The sequence below is a fragment of the Lepisosteus oculatus genome, chromosome 8 (assembly GCF_040954835.1).
Source record: "Lepisosteus oculatus isolate fLepOcu1 chromosome 8, fLepOcu1.hap2, whole genome shotgun sequence".
NCBI classification, from domain to species: Eukaryota; Metazoa; Chordata; class Actinopteri; order Semionotiformes; family Lepisosteidae; genus Lepisosteus; species Lepisosteus oculatus.
This window is the reverse complement of record NC_090703.1, coordinates 27,532,795-27,555,707: the sequence shown is the minus strand read 5'-3', so window position 1 is coordinate 27,555,707 and position 22,913 is coordinate 27,532,795. Positions and strand designations below refer to the sequence as shown.

At 36.5% G+C, this 22,913-nt stretch overlaps 1 protein-coding gene across 1 annotated transcript in view; it reads left to right on the top strand.

Moving 5' to 3' along the window:
• nek12 (NIMA-related kinase 12) overlaps positions 1-22,913 on the top strand; it is a 105,791-nt gene that overhangs the window by 49,190 nt on the left and 33,688 nt on the right. The window contains exon 2 of the mRNA XM_006632665.3: positions 17,848-19,053. Coding sequence (XP_006632728.2) covers positions 17,874-19,053 — 1,180 coding nt within the window. The 5' untranslated portion in view covers positions 17,848-17,873. The remainder of the gene's footprint in view (positions 1-17,847; positions 19,054-22,913) is intronic.

Here is a 22,913-nt window from a genome sequence, read left to right as displayed (position 1 = left end):
CTGATTGACCATTTGCCAAGGTCTGCACTAAAGTGTTACTAAACTTCTCAAAAATACATGTGTGTAAATGGAACTTAATTCAAGAATTTTGGTTTATAGATACAGCCATTCAAAATGCATGGTACAACCCCATAACACACGTAATTACCCACAGTGCACCGTGGTGTACCGTGGTATATGATTTGGCTGGCCAAAATAACCAATAGGGGCACTCGTGATGCATTAGTTGTTAGTGAAAATGTTGAATCATTTAATCTCTTTACTGTACATGTTTTAATCCTCTTTAATCCTCTACAACTAAAGGGAAATAAACGATATACATTTAGAAACTTAAACATATTATGTAAAAATATGAATATGGCTGGTATTGGTAGTTTAAATAAGAAATGTTAAATAAGAAATGTTACACTTTCTTCCTAAACATTTTAAGCATCAAAGTCTTGCATTACCACATACTGTGGTAATTTTAGAAACATTTTTATGTGCTCCTTCTTAGTGGTTTATATAGTTTATATACTTCGGAAAAAGTTATAATGTTTTAACCTTTTCTTTGAATACTTGCATTTGTTATCACATGAAACAAATGCATCCTTTTTGGAATTTGATTAAGAGGGAATATAATATGGAATAGTGTATCTAAAGAAATAAATAAAGATACAATTATATTCATGTACTGTAGCTCAAATTATCACAGTAGTACAGTTTCTTTGGAAAAGTCTGCTTCCCTTTCACTCCTTCCCACATTATTACGTCTGTAGAGTAATGTGCCTAAGTTTTATGCCTCAGGTCAGGAGTTCGAACCCAGCTGTCACCATGAGATTTCTTTTAAGAAATACAAATTTCTTTGAAAAACTAAAATAGCAAATATTATGGACACTATATTGATATTTCTTAATATCACAAAATGTTCGAAGATAAGTAATTTATTAATAACAACAAATAATTTCAAACTGCTACTACTGTCGTTATTACTGATAATAAATATTATCGACATTGTATTGATGGTATTTCTTAATATCACAAAACATTCAAAGTTAAGTGATTGACAAATACTTGCCCTCATTATTGCAGTAAAAGAAACATGTTTTTTAGAATTTAATTATTAGGGAATCTAATATGGATTCACGTATCTAAATAAATTAATAATAATATTAATTAAAGGATCTAAATATATGTATTACATATGTATACAGATGCAGCCATTTAAAATGCACGGTACAAACCCATACTGTGGGCAACTACGTGTGCACCACCGCGCCGTACCGCGGTACAGATGCAGCCATTCAAAATGCGCGGTAAAAACCCGCGGTACGGTAACCTACCCACAAGCCACCGCGGGGCACCGGAGGGTACCGCAGGGCAAGTGATTGGCTGGCCAAAGTGACCGACAGGGGCACTCGTGGTGCATTGGTTGGTAGTGCAAAGATTTAATCATTTAATGTCTTTACTGTGCACATTTTAATCCGCTTAGTTTTGAATATTTATATGGATTTTACCACTAAAGGGAAATTTTAGTAGCTGAGCATAAAAAGAAGAGGAGCATAACGCATCTGAAGGTCATAAACGATATTAATTTAAAACATTACTGTATGTATGTAAACTGTACTGTGTATGGCTGGTCTTGGTAGTTTAAAGAAAAAATACACACCAGTCTTCCATTTCTCCCTAAACATTTTAAGTATGAAAGTTTTATGAAACGGTACCCAAATATGCGATTGCTGTATAGAATGAATTTTAATTAAAAAAAAAATATTTAACACGAACATTAAGCTGTTTACATGTTCCGCCTGAGAACAGTCACCCGTTGCTACCCAACGCAGAATGGTGATTGGCTGACACCATCTGACACCCCTCTGATTGGAGAAAAAAGACGTGCTGGTTTGCTATACCAGGAAGAGGATTTCTTTCAATTCTAAACGTGTATTTTAAAAGTTTAAGAAGTAAAAACCTTACAGCGTACACAGATTTCTAAACTGATCAGGATCGTTATCTTTGTCTTATGCATAATAATGTTCACCGCTCTGTCCAGCAAATTAATAATAAACTTTATTTTATATAGCTTTTTAAACGAATAAGTAATTAGATTGCTCATAAACCTAATCACTTGCTTTTTCTTTTTATTTAGGCTCAGATTTCAACTATAGATCGTATTATTAATAACCATAATAACAACCAACCAACAAAAACAACCATATAAACATAATACCAACCAAAAACATAGATAACAACCACAATACAAAATCAAATAATCAAACCATTTTACACTCGCAAAGTCCTCCAATTATCATAATCCCGCCCCTTATGCAAAACCAAACCTTCCTCCCATCCCAGTTTATCCTGTTTATCATAAACAAAATCCACCTCAATTTTCAACATAAAGCATTACACAAAATCAATACCTCAACACTCCATACTCAACAACGATAATTCACAAACAGCCAGAACATGTAACTACACATTCCCAAACATGCCTACTTTCCATAGCCCCGCCCCTTATGCAAAACCAACATCCCTCCCCTGTTCTCTCTCTCCCCTGGCGGTTGTAATTGTTTTTATTTTCAAAAAAATTTTAGCAAAGTCATGTATTTTAAAAATCTTAAGATTTTTCTATTTATGTCTTTATTTAGTGGTTTCATTAGTGACAAAGGCTAAACTTTCTTGGAAAAATGTCTTTTATGTAAACCATGTTTGCTATTAATTCATTCAGGGCTAAAATATGTTCATTGTCTTCTGATGAAAGAAGGGTTCCTTTCGCCGTAGTCGGGAGCCTAGCCTTTAACTAGTAAGTACTGTATTTACTGGGTTTTTGAGGGGGGGGGGGGGTGTCTTTCGCTGGAAATCTCGCCTCCTACTTTGAAAATACCCATGAAACCGGTTCAATTCGTCACAGCCAGCACCCCTGCAGAGAGTTGGGTTGTACTTGCAGTGCATACAGTACACGCGTTATGCTCTTCGTTAATGTCTGTGAAGTTTTATTTAATCTCTTAGCCATACTGATTCTTCTGGAAGCCAGTTTCCGCCAGGGAGTAAAAAAAAAAACACTATGGTATTCTCTCCAATGCAGTGCAGTTAAAAACATACCTCTGATGCTGCTCCTAAATGAATATCGTTTATGACCATCAGAAGCTTTATGCTCCTTTTCTTTTTTGCAGTGGATTGAACAGGGAGAGGCATTTCATGATGTACTTTTCACTGATGAAACAACAGTGGCTCTGGAACAGTTTTCAACCAAGTCGTTTTATAAAAAGGGGAGATATGTACACGTTACTGAAGCTAAAAGTTTAGCCTTTGTCACTAATGTAAACACTAAATAAAGACATATAGAAATCCCATTTTTAGGATCAGAGTCTTACATGTGGTTATTTCGAAAACGTTTGTACGTGCTCCTTCTTACCATGTTACTGTTTACCGTTACTGACCATATTAAGTTTAAGTGCCTGTGGGCACTTTTCCTGTCCGTGGGGGGTGGACCGTCTTTCATTAGAAGGTTAGTCTGTTCTACTCTGAGAATGTAGAGGCGGTGGGAAGTGCCCGCGGTCATTTAATTAGTATTAAAATCTTAGTTATCTTTCTAGTTCACAGGTTTGCATGCATAATTTAATTTTGAAAGCCACTGAGACATCAGGTACTACTGTTGTATTTATGAAAAAGAAACAAAACAAAAAACATACTAACAACTGTGCCATCCTACTCCTTAGTTAATACATTTTATTCATAAACAGTTAACATTGTTAGCAAAATATTTTGAATTATATTTAACCCTATTTTTTCTTTAGTTTTGTATTTAACTTATTATATGATAGTCAGACTTAATGTATATTAATGTATATTTGAACAATGAAAATATATTTTTACAAGATTTTACATTAAGCACTTAAAATTAATATGGTTAATAATAGTAAACTGTAATATGCTGTTACAAGATCGGTTAACTGCGAAGAAAATCCTTTCAGAGAAAATGTTTCAGGTGTGAAGAACAAACCTGTTCCCACACACCCTGCCCCCACTACCATTAGAATATACACAAATATTTTAGCGTTTAATTCTGAGCAGAAGGCCCTCACACCTGAAGAGTGCTGGCTGTGACGAATTAAACCGGTTTTACAGGTTTCAATCACAGATTGGGACTCAGTAAAGTAACACACAGCGCCACTGGATTTGATAATACTGTACCTAACCAAAATCCGCAATATGGAAACAGAACCTGTGTAATTGTTGATAGATGATGTACTCGTAACATTTTTTCAAGACGAACTACAACATTTAAAAAATGACTTGTATGTACTTGATATCTCTAATCAATCCACGGGTTCCAGCACAAAACGAAACTAAAACGCATACCGTTTAGTGCTTCTTATTAGTTGCTCAAAAGTAATTTGACCGTATGAAATGCATAATATAAACCTAGAAACATATACGTGAGCAGTACTTAAGCACTGTAGTATCGGTGTTAAGACATACCTCTCAAATACTGCAAATCAAGTTAAAAATATCTCAAGACCGATTCTGGTCGTAATGAAACCATGTTTCGTGTATGTTTTCTTTTTCATCTTGAAATAACTCATTTCTAAATACCTTTTTCACTGTTAACATCTTGTAGCAACTTTGCGACAAAATATACACTCTGACAGTTCATCCTGGTACCAACATTAAATAAAACAAATCTTAAGATTTCTATATTTATGTCTTTATTTAGTGGTTTCATTCGAAGCTTACAATGTTTAGGGAGAAATGGAATACTGGTGTGTATTTTTTTCTTTAAAGTACCGAGACCAGCCATATACTGTATGTTTATGTTAAGATTTCCCTTCAGTGGTAAAATTAGATATGAATATTCAATACTTAAACGGGCACAGTTAAGACATTAAATATACATATACATATTGTATACGGTACAGTTTGCATACGGTAATATGTTTGTTACACGATTAAAAAATAAATAAATAAAACTGAAAGGTCCAGCACCAGCTGGATTAGAACACACAACCTGCCAGTTGGTAGTCACGCACCTACTGTAGACCAGTAGGCTACAAGACAGCTCGCATAAGCAGGCAGGCGAAACAGCCCTGCCGCAGTACACGGATATAATCATACCGTTATTAAATTCTTGAGATACGCGATTCCATATTATATTCCCTTTGAATCAAATTCTAAAAGTATGCTTGTTGACTCCGGTATCACGTTAGTTAAAGACTTCAAAGCTTACAATGTTTAGGGAGAAATGGAATACTGGTGTGTATTTTTTTCTTTTCATGATAGGTGTCGCATTTTAAATCATTTTCGTAGTTAGAAATTATGAAACGCCCTGTTAAAAGCAAGGAAGTTTTTATGCCCGTTGAAGTAAAACAAAATGCCTGACAAAGTATGGCTTGGACAGATTCCAAGTGCTTGTACAAATGTGCTAAAGAAATTATACTTTGAGTATACAGCTTGTCCAAAGTCATCCATTATTAATACTATTAGTAATATCTTCAGTAAAGGCTTTGATGCATCAATATTTCTGATAAAGGTAGGTTGTTTACTATTGTCCAACTGAGCAATCTTGCTTTCATAAAATATACCAACATTTGAATGACTGATGATTAACATGCTGTAATACACAGTTCAAAATTAAAGGATCGAATGCTGTACATGAGAGGTTAAACTCCCCCTGGCGGTTTTACAAGGCAACGCCGGATAGCTAGTCACGTGACACACGTGATACCGCGTGATACCCCGGTGGGCGTGTCGCGGTATGCCGTGAAATACCTCACCCATTTTGAATGGCTGCATCTGTATGTGATTGGCTGGCCAAAATGACCGACAGGGGCACTAGTGGTGCATTGGTCGGTAGTGAAAAGATTTAATCTCTTTACTCTGCACATTTTAATCCACTTAGTATTGAATATTCATCTGGAATTTTACCACTAAATGGAATTTTTGGTAGCTGAGCATTAAAAGAAGAGGAGCATAAAGCGTCTGAAGGTCATAAACAATATTAATTTAGGAACATAAACATATTATGGAAACTGTATATTACTGGTACTGGTATTTTAAAGAAAAAATTCACACTAGTTTTCCATTTCTCACTTAACATTTAAGCATCAAAGTTTTACATGTGGTTATTTTTTTATGTGCTCCTTCTGACCATATTACTGTACGTTTATATACTTTGTTAAAAGTGATAATTTTAACCTTTTCTGCGAATACGCTTGTTATCAGAGTGAAAGCATACTTTTAGAACTGCATTCAGCTACATACTGTGGTAATATTGGAAAAGTTTTTATGTGCTCCTTCTGACTATATTAAGTTTATGTGCTTCGTAAAAAGTTATAATGTTTTAACCTTTTCTGCAAATACTTGTGCTTGTTATCGTAGTAAACAAATGCATACTTTTTAGAATTTGATTAATAGGGAATATAATTGGAATCGCGTATCTAAAGAAATTAATAACGATATAATTATATTCATGTACTGTAACACAAACAGTAGTATATAAACATATCTATTGATATACACATATCTATTGTTTTACTGATTGTCATGTGACTGTGTCAATGGCGTGATGGTTTAAGTGACTGCCTTATGAGCGAGAGGTCGGGTGTTCAAATCCAGCTATTGCCATGAGTTTTCTTTTAACAAACATTTCTTTGAAAAACTAAAATAGTAATAGCAAAATAGCAATATTATGGACACTCTATTGACTTTTTTATATTTCTAAATATCACAACATGTTTGAATCTAAGGCATTTATTAATAACGGATAGTTTCAGACTGCTACTGATATCATTATCATCAATATGTGAAAAAGTGAATCCTGTTTTTTATTGTCTGTAGCTCAAATCCTGCTTAACTAAAAATGAGACACAAGAAGAATATTATTGGACAATGTTTTGAAGCTAAAGAAATCAATAACAATATTAATTCAAAGATCGAAATATATTTAACACATACGTCTGACATTAGAGGGTTTGTCTGCGCCTGCGCGGTGACGTCACCGTCTTTCCCTCGGAATAGCTACAGTAGCAGGAACCTGTACCGTGTGGATCCCTTTAGATCTCCCTCCAGATTTAAAAGGTTATTAATAATATCTTCAGTCTCGCATTAACATTGGAATGTTCTTCCGTGTAAAAAGAGGCAATACGCAGCGTGTCTCCTTCATACATTTTCAGTTTACAGACCGTACAAGATCATTTTTTATGAATAATGTCTTCCGTATTGCATTGAATTTGGAATGCTTTTCACAAGTGTAAATCGACCTATTTTCTAACTGCTTTATCCAGGACAGGTAACCGTTTCACAACCCACCCTCCCCCCTGCCTGTCTGATTTTCTTTTTAACCCTTCTGTGCCCGGATTGCAGCAGGTAAGATATTTCTCACTGAAAGATCTGATGACAAGGAAGAAAAATCACCCGTTTTTCATGGACAAAAAGTGGTTAATAACTATTGAAACCTGTTTTATCACTTTTAAAGTCATGCAATTTCTTAGTTAAGCAGGAACACATTATTACATCTCATTTTAATTTTTTTTAATGAAAAAATTTGATTGCCCAGCCAAATGGGGGATTTATAATATTGTGGCATTATTATATAGACGGATACAGTGACTCAGGCACTCATTGAATGAAAAACAGTGCTTTATTTTTCAGTACAGCTGAGTACAGAGAGACACACACACACTTTTTCATATATAAGATATGTTAGATATTTTTCATAAATAAGATATAACAATGTGTTCCTGCTTAGACATTGCATGACTTTAAAAGCTATAAAAACAGGTTTCGATAGTTAATAACCACTTTTTATGTGCTAAACACGGGTGATTTTTCTTCCTCCTGATCAGCTTAGAAATCTGTGTACGCTGTCAGGTTTTTACTTCTTAATTAAACGTTTAAAATACGTTTAAAAAAACGTTTTGAATAGATAAAATCATATTCTGTTGTCTTCCTGGTATGTAGAACAGATCAGCAGGTATTTTGTCCCCAGTTAGAGGCTCACCACAATTCACACTCAACCACATCACAGATCTGCCACACACATACGCCTCAGGATGGTGACGTCACTGCCTTTCATATGAATCCTTTCATATGGAGACATTTTGGCACTGCACTTAACAATCTTAGGAAGAAAACAAAACAAGCCTATTAGCCTGTTTTTTACCTAAAAAATCACGCCAGAGAAAGTGAAGTATCATTAACTAGCAAAGGTGTTTCGCAGATGCAGGCATAGTACATAATTCAGGCTTTTTGAATTATAATAATTAATAACCCAAATTAATAATCCCAGGTGTGAGATCATAAAGCCTGAATTACGTACTATGCCTACGTCTGCGAAACACCTGATCATCTACTCTAAAGCTTTCAGTGCTTTCTGCATATTCTAATCACAGTGGGGGCAGGGTGTGTGGGGACAGGTTTAGGCTGAAATTGAATTGGGGATCTGTATTCTTCACACCTGAAACATTTTCTCTGAAAGCGTTTTCTTCCCTGTTTAACTGATCTTTTGCTGCCTACGCATGCTTACACAGCTCCCTAGGTCATACTTGACTGAGAAAGCTTGAAAGAACTTAACAATTTTATTATCAAAAAATTGTAAATACGATGTTTACATTGGCGTCATTAATTTTTCACTTGAGTGTATGGAGGAGTGTCAGCTGTCAATGAGAGCAGACTCTCCCTCTTAAGGTGGGCAAACGATTTTTTTAATTTTTAAAAAAGAAATAAAAAATTAGATATAATGATATAAACATTTACTGCAATACATTTACTTTGGTGGGTAGCCGCGTCAGACTGCAACATTTTGGCTGTTAATCTTTCTTCAGGTGTGAGAGTCTTCAGCTCAAAATTAAAAGCTTGGAGTTTGTAATGTAGGGTGCTCTGAACGAGTTAAACTTTGATGCAGGAAAAATGTATTTCCCAGAAGCTATACTGATTCTTATGGAAGCCCATTTCCGCAAGGGAGTAAAAAAAAACGGGCTATGGTATTCTCTCCGATGCAGTGCAGTTAAAAAATATCTCTGATGCTGTTCCTAAATTAATATAGTTTATGACCATCGGATACTTTATGCTCCTTTTCTTTTTTCCAATGGATTGAACAGGGAGAGGCTATTCATGATGTACTTTTCACTGATGAAACAACAGTGGCTCTGGAACAGTTTTCAACCATGTCGTGTTATAAAAATGGGAGATATGTGAACAAGCAAAACCCAAAACATCCACTGAAGGTTAGCCTATTATACTCTGAGAAGAATAGAGGGGGTGGAAAGTGCCCATGGTCATTTAATTAGTATTAAAATTTGCACTGATTCCCTTGCGAAGATATGGACATACAGTGGTGTGAAAAAGTGTTTGCCCCCTTCCTGATTTCTTATTTTTTTGCATGTTTGTCACACTGAAATGTTCCAGATCATCAAACAAATTGAAATATTAGACAAAGATAACACAAGTAAACACAAAATGCAGTTTTTAAATGAAGGTTTTTATTATTAAGGAAAAAAAAATCCAAACCTACATGGCCCTGTGTGAAAAAGTGATTGCCCCTTAAACCTAATAACTGGTTGGGCCACCCTTAGTAGCAACAACTGCAATCAAGTGTTTGCGATAACTGGCAATGAGTCTTTTACAGCGCTGTGGAGGAATTTTGGCCCACTCATCTTTGCAGAATTGTAATTCAGCCACATTGGAGGGTTTTCGAGCCTTAACCGCTTTTTTAAGGTCATGCCACAACATCTCAATCGGATTCAGGTCAGGACTTTGACTAGGCCACTCCAGAGTCTTCATTTTGTTTTTCTTAAGCCATTCAGAGGTGGACTTGCTGGTGTGTTTTGGATTATTATCCTGCTGCAGAACCCAAGTGCACTTCACCTTGAGGTCACGAACAGATGGCCAGACATTCTCCTTCAGGATATTTTGGTAGACAGCAGAATTCATGGTTCCATTTACCACAGCAAGTCTTCCAGGTCCTGAAGCAGCAAAATAGCCCCAGACCATCACACAACTACCACCATATTTTACTGTTGGTATGATGTTCCTTTTCTGAAATGCTGTGTTACTTTTACGCCAGATGTAATGGGACACACACCTTCCAAAAAGTTCAATTTTTACTCTCGTCAGTCCACAGAGTATCTTCCCAAATGTCTTAAAAACTTAGAGGAGCCTTTATGTTCTTTTTGCTCAGCAGTGGTTTTCGTCTTGGAACTCTGCCATGCAGGCCATTTTTGCCCAGTCTCTTTCTTATGGTGGAGTCATGAACACTGACCTTAACTGAGGCAAGTGAAGCCTGCAGTTCTTTTGGTGTTCTTTTGGGGTTTTGTCTGACCTCTTGGATGAGTCGTCGCTGCTCTCTTGGGGTAATTTTGGTCGGCCGGCCACTCCTGGGAAGGTTCACCACTGTTCCATGTTTTCGCCATTTGTGGATAATGTCTCTCACTGTGGTTTGCTGGAGTCCCAAAGCTTTAGAAATGGCTTTATAACCTTTTCCAGACTGATAAATCTCAATTCCTGAATTTCCTGAATTTCTTTGGATCGCGGCAAGATGTCTAGCTTTTGAGGATCTTTTGGTCTACTTCACTTTGTCAGGCAGGTCCTATTTAAGTGATTTTTTGATTGAGAACAGGTGTGGCAGTAATCAGGTATGGGTGTGGCTGGAGAAATTGAACTCAGCTTTCCAAAGATGTGATAAACCACAGTTGATTTATGTTTTAACGGGGGGGCAATCACTTTTTCACACAGGGCCATGTAGGTTTGGATTTTTTTCCCTTAATAATAAAAACCTTCATTTAAAAACTGCATTTTGTGTTTACTTGTGTTATCTTTGTCTAATATTTCAATTTGTTTGATGATCTGGAACATTTCAGTGTGACAAACATGCAGAAAATTAGAAATCATGAAGGGGGCAAACACTTTTTCACACCACTGTAAGAATATTAGTTCGTGGTAAAAAAAATGGCATAAAAATGACAGTGAAGGCTGTGAAAACATTCACAATGTACTTTATACACAAAGGAAGTGTTCTCACAACTCTAGGAGGTTTCGTGAAAATGCTACAGGTGTGCCAAAATTGTTTTTGAACTTCAAGCTAACTTTACCCCGGTTTTCATTGTCAGATTGTGAATCAAAAAAGGCATTTAGTTAAACACGCGTTTGCAATTATAATCAAAATGGGGTTAGACCATTAGACTTGCAGTACATTTCCTCGTGATCATGTTAGAATCTTTGTGTAAGCTTTTAAGTTTTTTTTACTTTTATTTATACACTTTAAACAGTTTAAATTTGTAGACGCAACATGCATTCCGTACAGATACAGTACAATCACATTCTCCTGTCTTCCCGTGGTGTAAAACGAATTAGCAGGTGATTGAGATAACAATGCATTGCCCACTGAGTGGAATGTTCTCATTTGTTCTCAAGTGTAAAAAGAGGTGATAGGTCTTAATAATTCCGTGTCGCGTTAACTAACTCTTCAGTTTATTCTGCCACATTATACCATATTATTCCACATGCAAATAAGATTGTTAATAGAATCTGGAATCACCTTGTGAAACCACCAGGTGGAGCTAATAAAGTTTAACCTCTCATGTATAACATTTGAGCTGTCACCAGAGAACATCTGGTTTCGAAACCCAATCACCGCTGAGGGACAATCTATATTCAATTCAGAATTTTAAGTTGTAAACTCTTAAGACTTTTAAATTTAAACTGTGTATTACAGCATGTTAACCATTATACATTTAAAAAATTGGTATATTTTAAGAAAGCAAGATTGCTCAGTTGGACAAAAGTACACAACCTACCACCTTTATCATAAATATTTTTATTATGCAGAAATATTTTATGCATCAAAGTCTTTACCAAAGATATGACTAATAGTATTAATAATGAATGACCTTGAACAAGCTGAAAAGCTCCAAGTATTACCCTGGTCCACTTTCTTTGTAAATGTCATTATAAATGAACAGCAAACAGTAACAGCACAGCCTTTCGTTGATCCGATTACATATTCGTTTCCAATCATACAAAGTAAGTTTTGAGAATCTCCGATTCACCATGCCTTTCGCATGCTCATAAACGAAATTACGTTTAGGAACAGAAACATATTATGTAAACTGTATATGGCTGGAATTGGTAGTTTAAAGAAAAAATACACACCAGTATTCCACTTTCTCCCCAAACATTTTATGCATCAAAGTCTTACATGTGGTTATTTCGGAAACGTTTTTATGTGCTCCTTCTGACCATATTAAGTTTATATACTTTGTGAAAAGTGATAGTGTTTTAACCTTTTCTGTGATTTCGCTCATTATTGGAGTAAACTAAAGTATATTTTTAGAATTTGATTAACAGGGAATATAATATGGAATCGCGTATCTAAAGAAATTAATAACGATATAATTATATTAATGTACTGTCTGGTGGAATAAACTGAAGAGTTAGTTAATGTAACATGGAAGATAGAATTAATAATATAGTGCTTTTGGGTTCACACCCTAACAGCTGGGGAATTGAACCCAGGCCTCCAGCATCACTCAACAGGGAAGCAGCCAGTCGAGCTACAGTGAGATCTGCCGACCCTGACGGACCAGGTCCCTCCTATTCAAATGAAAGGCAGTGACGTCACCGCAGTGGCAAGTCCTCATTAAAGTTTTACTTGTTCAGAGCACCCTACATTACAAACTCCAAGCGTTTCATTTTGAGCTCAAGACCTTCACACATGAAGAAGGCTTCACAGTCAAAACGTTGCGTCTTTTTTTCTCTTGTCTTTTTCGGCATGGAATAAACCTATTACTTCTTCCTTTGCAGACTAAGCAGGCTGACACAGCTAACCACCAAAAGTAGTTACAGTATATGTATTGCAAGGCCTCTGTTTTATTAACAGAAACTCAGACTCAAGTGTTGTTCCGTGATAATAGACGTGGGTAATGTCATCCCCATTAAACAGTGTGCTTATCACGCAAATCCTGCTAAACTAAAAATTAGACACAAAAAGAGTATTATTGGTCAATGTTGTGAGGGTCTGACGGAATTTCTCTGTAAACTGAAGAGTTATAGTGGAAACACGTTTCACCTCTTTTTACACTTGTAAAAAAGAACATTCCAATCAGTGGGTGATGCATTGTTATCTCAATCACCTGCTAATTCCTTTTACACTATGGGAAGACAGGAGAATGTGATTGTACTGTATCTGTATGTAATGTGTGTTGTGTTTACAAAATTAAAGTGTTTTATAATGTATAATTAAAAAGTAAAAAAAATCTTAAAGCTTACAGAAAGATTCTAAGATGATCACGGGGAAGTGTATTGCATGTCTAATGGTCTAAACCCATTACTCCCATTTTGATTAAAATCGCAAACGAGTGTTTAATTAAATGCCTTTATTGATTCACAATCTGACAATGCAACCAGATGGTGGGTAACTGAGTATCAATCAAAACCCAGAGTTTCTCTGAGTGTCAGAAAAAAAATAATTACCTCAGTGATAAGTTTATGTAGGGGTTGTGAAAAATTTCAAAAGTCATGGTCTTTAAAATGCATTTGGTTTGAAAGCTTTCTGTGTTTCCCTTGTGATGATATGGACATAAGAATATTCGTGCGTAGTATAAAAACGACAACGTGAAGTCTATGAAAACATTCACAATGTACTTTATACAAATAATGTAGTGCTTTCGGGCTCACGTGGGTTTGCCCTCTACACGCTGCGGGACCGCTGTGTACATACAGTAAGTTCACAATGCGAGAAAAACTGCTCAATACGAGTTCGTGCAGCAAACTGCAGAGGTGATATTTAGAGATATATATTGTAGTATTTTGGGGTTTGTCGAGGACAGGCACAGTGATTCAGACACTACTGTTCTTGTGTCTAATTTTTAGTTTAGCATAATTTGCACGATAAGCACATTGTTTAATAGGGATGACATTACCCACGTCTATTATCATTGTACAACACTAACTTCTTTCAGGCTGTGCCGAAAAATAAAGCGCCGTTTTTCATTCAACGAGTGTCACTGTGTTCGTCCTCACTGAACCTGAAAATGCCACAATATTATAAACAGCTGGGCAAACTATTTTTTTTAATTTACAAAAGAAATCAATAATGAGATATAATTATGTGTTCCTGCTTAACTTACAAATGCAGCCATTTAAAGTGCGTGGTACACACATGTACCAGAAGTAATTGGCTACGGCTTTGCGCATTGTGACGCACGATGACGCGGTACGTGATTGGTTGACCGACAGGGGCACTCGTGGTCCATTGGTATGTCGTAGAAAGATTTACAGTAAACGTCTTTACTGTGCCCGTTGTAGTATTGAATATTTATATGGAATTTTACCACTGAAGGGAAACCTTAGTACCTGAGCATAAAAAGAATAGGAGCATACTGCAACGCGTGTGAAGGCCATAAACGATATTAATTTTTGGAACTTAAACATACAGTATATGGCTGGTCTCTGTAAGTTCCAAAATTAATATTAATATTAATACTTAAACGGGCACAGTTAAGACGGGCACAGTTAAGACATTAAATATACATATACATACTGTATACAGTACAGTTTGCATACGGTAATATGTTTATGTTCCTAAATCAATCTCTTTTATGAGCATGTGAAAGGCATGGTGAATCGATTCTCAAAAATTACTGTACTTTGCGTGATTGGAAACAAATGCGTGATTGCGAAATGCTGTGCTGTTACTTTTACAAAGACGGTCAATGAAAAAAAGAATGTGGACCAGGGCAATACTTTGAGTTTACACTTACAGCTTGTCCAAGGTCATTCATTATTAATACTATTAGTAATATCTTCGTTAAAGACTTTGATGGCGACAGCTCAAACATGAGAGGTTGAACTTTATTAGCTCCACCTTGCGGAAATTCCGGATTCTATTATTTTGCTTGCGGTATTATAGGAGAATTTACGGTAACTAGCGGTATTTACCGGTAACTCACGGTAGACTGTGTACAGCGCACTGGAAATTATTCGGTATCGCCCGCGCATTTTGAATGGCTGCATCTGTAGACATTGCTTGATTTTAAAAGGTATAAAACAGGTTTCAATAGTTAATAACCACTTTTTATGCGCAAAAAATGGGTGACTTTTCTCCCTTGTCATCTGATTTTTCTTGGAAAAATGTATTTTATGTGTTGCAAAAAACTGACTTGCTTCAACAAAATATATTTACAAATCCTTTCACCTGGCAATCTACCTAAATGCCCAACTATCTGAGAAGGCCTCTGTGAGACCATGTTCGCTTACAGAATTGCTGACAGAGTTCCCTGGTTTCACACCCCTGTTATACTTGTATCCAATTGCCACCCTATCAATGACGCACGCCAGCAGAAAAAAAGACAGACCGAAGGAGAACGAGCAAGCACCAGAGAGACATGAGAGAGAGCAACACACTGGGGTCTATTCAGGTAACTACATAGTGATAGGGTGGCAATTGGATACAAGTATAACAGGGGTGCGAAACCAGGGAACTATTTATAAGAATGCGGGCGATCTCATCACACTGTAATAACGCCACAGCAAACTCTCGTTTTTATGTCCACTATGACATAATCTCCCTTGCTTTTAACCGAGCGTTTCATAATTTCTATGTATGAAAATGATTTAAACTGTGAGACACTTATCATTCAATGAGAGCACACAACATCACATGTTTACATTGTTAACTGTTCAGGAAAGGGTGAATGAAAGAAGTCATGTCAAGTATAATAATTTGGTGATCAATAATACCAGTTATAGGACAGGAAACAAAAGATAGTGAAAACTTAACGTTTTTAAGGCTGAAACTAAAATACAGTCTACAAATGAAATTTAAGGATGTTAAAGTGCTAGAGGTGTAAAAAATACAAAAATGCACATGAGCAAAAAGTTTTAGAAATGGAGCAGGTGTTACTTTGAAATAAGCAAAGAGAAAAACCATGACTAGACAGTGCAGAAGAGGGATGCAGGAACACTTGCTTAGATGTACAAAAAAATCACAGAAAGGTGTTTGTTACAAAAGAACATGCAAACATGAAATAGATTTGGCAGAGAGTGAGGAATGAGAAAATTAACACACATAAAAAACAGCAATTCTGTCAGCGAACATGGTTTCACGGAGGGCTTCTCAGATAGTTGGACATTCAGGTAGTTGCCAGGCAAAAGGATTTGTAAATATATTTTATTAAAGCAAGTCAGTTTTTTGCAACACATAAAAGACATTTTTCCCAGAAAGATCTGATGACGAGGAAGAAAAATCATCATTTTTTGTGCATAAAAAGTGGTTATTAACTATCGAAACCTGCTTTGATAGCTTTTAAAGTCATGCAATGTCTAAGTTAAGCAGGAACACATCATTATAACTCATTTTTTATTTATTTTTTAAAAATTTAAAAAAATGTTTGCCCAGCCTAAGGGGGGGGTCAGCTCTCATTGACAGCTGACACTCCTCCATACACTCAAGTGAAAAATTAATTACGCCAATGTAAACGTCATACTTACAATTTGTTAATAATAAAAATGTTATGTTCTCTAAAGCTTTGATAGTCAAGTATGACCTAGGGAGCTGTGTTAGGGAAGAAAACGCTTTCAGAGAAAATGTTTCAGGTGTGAAGAATACAGATCCCCAATTCAATTTCAGCCTAAACCAGTCCCCACACACCCGGCTGAATTATGAGCCTGAATTATGTACTATGCCTACATCTGCGAAACACCTTTGCTAGTTAATGCTTCTTCACTTTCTCTGGTGTGATTTTTTAGGTAAAAAACAGGCTAACAGGCTTGTTTTGTGTTCTTCCTAAGATTAAGTGCAGTGCCAAAATGTTTTCATATGAAAGGATTCATATGAAAGGCAGTGACATCACCATCCTGAGGCGTGTGTGTGGCAGGCAAGCTGGTTTAGCCTTTGTCACTAATGAAACCACTAGATAAACACATAAATATAAAAATTCCTACATTACAAACTCCAAGCGTTTCATTTTGTCTATTGCTACAATATTGATAGCAGTGAAGTTACAAGGAACATGTCAAATTGTTTCCAAAAGAACCACAATTGAATGAGTTTTGATAATAATAGAGAAATAATAAAGTTGCCATTACCCCCGTTTTGATTTAAATCGCAAAAGCATGTTTAATTAAATTTCTTTTATTGATTCACAATCTGACAATGCAACGTAAATCGTTATCTATGTCTTCTAAATCCCTTTTTTTAATACAGTAATACTACCAGCTATATAAATACACCTCGAACATATGCCCACCAGGTAACACACAGAAGCAAACTGAATACAAAATGTACTTGCAAGAATAGTTATTACAAACATTAAAAAAACATACTTGCTTTATACTTTTATACTGTACAGTATATTAAAACACTCTATGGTCACTACACTGTGAGTAATGCTGCCCACTAAACCCCTTTTCCACAATTTCACGAAGGGCAAGGTCACGTAGCTGATTCCCAGCTGGATACGATTCTATCTTGCAAAAATTCATATATTTGTCAACATTTTTATTAAAACTATCCATCACACTATTTGTGCATAATTAAAAGATTTATGATGAAGGTGGAAGGTTTTGTACTTTTGTCCAACTGAGCAATCTTGCTTTTATAAAATAACGACTTTTTAATGTTTAATGATTTACATGCTGTACAGTTTACCTTTATTAAAAGTCTAAAGAATATACAACTTAAATTCTTAATTGGAAAAAGATTGTCCCTCAGCAGTGACCGGGATTCATACCGGGCGTTTTCTGGCGACAGCTCAAATTCTGTACATGAGACATTAATCTTTATTAGCTTTTTTTTAAATTTTAAATTTAAGCTCACCATCGATTATTTTCCTATTAGGAATTTAGTAATCATGTTTTTTTTTTTTGTCTCAGGTGGTGTTCTTGCTGAGAAGAATGCCATGGATATGTATATGAAAGTCCTACCAATTGGAAGAGGAGCAAGCGCAGAAGTTTTCTTAATGAAGCACACCGAGTCCAAGAAGCTGTATGCTCTCAAAAGGATACAAATTGACAGCTCTCGGAAAACACAAACCAAAGAGGCTGTTCTAAAAGAGGCTGAAATCCTCAGGAAGCTTAGGCATCCCCACATTGTTATGTGTCACAATCACTTCTTTGATTCCCATGATGAATACATTTACATTGTCATGGATTACTGTGATGGTGGCACACTAGATGACCGCATTAAAGTGAGACAGAAAGATTATTATATTTTGGAGGAAGAGGTTATGGGGTGGTTCGTACAGGTAGCCATGGCTGTTAATTATATACATTTTAATAAAATTCTCCATCGGGACATAAAGACCTCAAATATTCTTTTAACCAAGAAAGGTATGGTCAAGCTGGGAGATTTTGGAATATCAAAAGTCATGAATAACACTCTGGACATGGCAAACACGTGTGTTGGAACACCTTGCTATCTGAGCCCAGAACTTTGTCAAGATGTTCCTTACAGCTCTAAATCTGACATCTGGGCACTTGGGTGCTTGCTGTTTGAGATAACCGCACTAAAACCACCTTTTGTTGCCAAAAACCTTATAAATTTGTTTTACAAGATAATTAAAGGAGAATATAGCAAGGTGCCAGAGGTATACTCTGAAAACCTACACAATTTAATTCGAAAGATGCTCAGTTTACTACCAGAGGAAAGGCCCAGTGCCAGCAGCATCCTTAATTTGGCTTATGTTCAAAGGCATCTGGGACTTTTTGTTAAGTGTCAAGAGTCCCAACTATCAAGATATAATCTTGGCTTTAGACATGTGGTTGGACTCACTGATGGAAATAGAGATAGCCCTTCAGTCAACTACAGAAGCAAAACTGCCTTTGGCAGTCCGTGGAAAGATTGTGAAGAAAATTGTGTAAGGTCAGCGCCTCCACTGCTTCAGGAGGATCATGAAAGCGATGAAGAGGCTGTCTCACAGACTGATGACGAAGGGTTGGTGGCTAGCATTGGAGACAAATCAGACTATTCTGAAGACTTTGAAGATCAGAATAGTTTATCTTCCATTGAGGAGCACATTGAGGGTGATACCTCTTCCCCTGCTCTTGTGCAAAATGAAGAGATTCCAGAAGAACTAGAAGGTATGACAGTGAAAGAAGGTAGAAGTGATAAAACAAATTGCATTTTAAAATTTGTGTGGTCACATTTTTCGGGAAATAGTCATTAATATAATGAAGACATTTATATTTGAAACCTCATCAGAAAATTTAGAATTTAATTCCTTTTTTTGAAAATAATCACAATATTTGATCTTTTATATTACATTTTGTTTTGAATATTTATAGAAATATATAATCTGAATATGTTGTGGTAAACAGCTAGAATCAAATAAAATAAACATCCGATTGGGTTGTAAATAAAAAAAGAAATCAAACAAACAAAGCAATCAAATCTTTATCTTAACTTAACTCTTTTTTAACAATTTGAGAGATTATGGAATGGAAACAATCCAGGAGAAACATTTGTGAATATTGTCATATAATTTATTTTGCATGATTGTGGCAACATTTTTATCCAGTTAATTTTATTGGGCTGGAAAAGCATTTCTTTTTATACAGTAACTATCAAATTCACCCCCTTACAAAATGAAACCGTAATGTGCTTCATTGGGATTTTTATACCATTGGTGGCCACAAAAACCTCCAGTGACAAAGTAAAATCCAGATGCTCCTAAATTTGTTACACATATGAAACAGAAATTAGCTGATTGCAAAAGTATTAATGCCCCCTGAATCAATATTTGTTAGAAATTACAGCCTTGAGTCTTCTTGGGTAAGTCCCAACTAGCTTTGCACATCTGAGCACTGAACGTTTTGCCCATAATTCTTTGCTGAACTGTTCAAGCTCCCTCAAGTTGGATAGGGACAGCAATTTTCAAATCTTACTGTGGATTACTGATTGGTTTGAGGTACAGTCTTTAACTAGGCCTCTTCAGAACTTTGTTGCTTTTAAGCCCCTCCAGTGTGGTTTTGGGTCTTTCTAAGATTGATTAATCTTTTCCCAAGTCATACAGATGCAGCCATTCAAAATGCGCGGGCGGTACCGCATTATTTTCCGGTACGCTGTACGCAGTCTACCGCAAGTTACCGGTAAATACCACGAGTTACCGGTAAATACCGCTAGTTACCGTAAATTCTCCTATAATACGGCAAGCAAAATAATAGTATCAAGAATTTCCGCAAGGTGGAGCTAAAAAAGCTCAACCTCTCATGTTTGAGCTGTGGCCATCAAAGTCTTTAACTTTGATGGCCTTGGACAAGCTGTAAATGTAAACTCAAAGTATTGCCCTGGTCAACATTCTTTTTTTCATTGACCGTCTTTGTAAAAGTAACACCACAGCATTTCGCAATCACGCATTTGTTTCATGCAAAGTACAGTAATTTTTGAGAATCGATTCACCATGCCTTTCACGTGCTCATAAAAGAGATTGATTTAGGAACATAAACATATTACCGTATGCAAACTGTACTGTATACAGTATGTATATGTATATTTAATGTCTTAACTGTGCCCGTTTAAGTATTGAATATTCATATCTAATTTTACCACTGAAGGGAAATCTTAGTAGCTGAGCATAAAAAGAATAGTAGCATACTGTAACGGGTGTGAAGGCCATAAACGATATTAATTTTGGAACTGTAACTGTAAATGTAGTGGCTCTCTGAAGGCACCAGTTCTGTAGGGTTTGGGCATTTACTGAGACAATTATTAATTGTAGCAGTAAATCACAAAAATGATTCTTTTGATGGCTTTAGAGTCCAACCATGCGACATAACTCAAACAACGCGTACACACAGGTACTAATACACGAGGATACATTTATTAATACATGGAATATGCATATAAACCTAACAGATCTTATCGAGAGGGTTATCAGAATACAAAAGGTATATTCGGTCATTTACAAAGAGTTACATATATCAAGAGGACATACGTTCAGTATATCATTCATTAAGACCGTTTCGTAAATGAACTTGGTTACAACTTCTACATCAGATACTCAAAACAAGTACATAACTCTTAGGAATTAAATTGATATCAACTGGTTGGGATAACAATTGAATTCTCGAGCTGTAATGCATTGAAGTTGAATACTCATCCAATCTTTGGGGTTTCAGATCTCCTGCGGGCACAAAGAAACAGTTGCAGGCTTGTTGCTGTCCAATCCGCGCTCTCTGGCTCGGTGCCAGGCTGTGCTGTGCGGCTTGCGACGGTGTGCTGCTGATGCTCACTGACCGGCTAGTTAGTGTTGGCTTTAACTAGCAAAGTTTGTGCACAGGAGAAAAGATGACTGTGGGTCCCAGCAAATCAGGAAGAGGACCGGTTCATTCCTGATGAAGAGCTAGTTCTGAATAGTGATTCAGCTGTCCACAGTTCCGACCTGTTCACGAGGCCTGCTGCTGGTTACTCTCTGGCAACCTCCACTCTAGACTCTTAGAACAAAGGAAAGTTCTGGCACTCGGACACGCTGGCCGTTCCGTGGTTGTCCGGGCTGAGTCTCAGGATGGTCAGGAGGCGCGCTGCGAGAATGTCCTGCCCTTGGGAGCCTTCTGCTCCTGGGCCGTCCTGCCCTGGAATTCTCCTTTGAATTCCCTTTAGAACAGTCCACAGAATTCTCCTGAATCCCTTTTGAATCTTGTTGAATCTTCCTGAATCTCTGTGTTGCTTGTTTTTACCTGGAGGAACTTCAGCTCATTGATTGGCTGAAAGTTCCATGGGCATCAGAGTCCCACGTGGGTTACTCGGCCCTACCAGTCCCTGATTGGTTGATCAAGGTGAGATATGAGTCACTTACTCCTGACACTTAGGAATGCAGTCTAGATGTCCATCTGGCACTCCCTAGACAGATAGGCACCAATGGATGACCATGGATCATAATAGCCAGGCTTAGCTAAGTGCATCCCCCTTTGGGAGCTGTCCTAAGAAACCTTAAATCAAAGGAAACCTTAAACAGCCTGCATGAATAGTTTCTCTGTGGCTGCACCACAGAGATGAACAGAGAAATGAGGCCTAATTTGGGAAAGCTCAGAAACATTTAATTTTTTCTTATTAATAAGCCTCGCCGCTACACAGTATATGGCTGGTCTCGGTACTTTAAAGAAAACATACACGAAACATGGTTTCATTATGACCAGAATCGGTCTTGAGATATTTTTAACTTGATTTACAGTATTTGAGAGGTTTGTCTTAACACCGATACTACAGTGTGTAAATACTGCTCACGTATATGTTTCTAGGTTTATATTATGCATTTCATACGGTCAAATTACTTTTGAGAAACTAATAAGAAGCGCGAAACGGTATGCGTTTTAGTTTCGTTTTGTGCTGGGACCCGTGGATTGATTAGAGATATCAAGTACATACAAGTCATTTTTTAAATGTTGTAGTTCGTCTTGAAAAAATGTTACGAGTACATCATCTATCAACAATTACACAGGTTCTGTTTCCATATTTCGGATTTTGGTTACGTAATATTATTTTCTAGATTTCACGTTGTGAATATATGATTTGGGCAAACAGAGCCGCAAAGAAGTACATTATTGGTTGTTGTTTTTTTTTGCAGTTTTATCTAGAACAAGCGATGCTTAAACCTTTGTCTGATTCTTGTGAAACTATCCATACGGCAGTTACAGTACCTAGGAGTTGACTTCAGTGATGTCACTGATGGGATGTTTCTAAAAATCCATCCTCTGTAAAACGTCTTCTCTCGTTGTCCTGCATATGTATTCGCTAATGAAGCTGTGTGTTCTGAGCCTGGATCTCTACGTATCTGTATGAACCAGCTTAGAGGGCTTAAGAAAGCTTGTGTTTAAATTGAGTGTAAGGTAATTTATGCTTCTAAAGTCATGGTCACCATTTATTATTGTACTGTGCTGTAAACTTGTTCTGTGCCTAGTCACATTATTTTATAGCGTTTTTATAGTGTTATCAAATCTGGTGG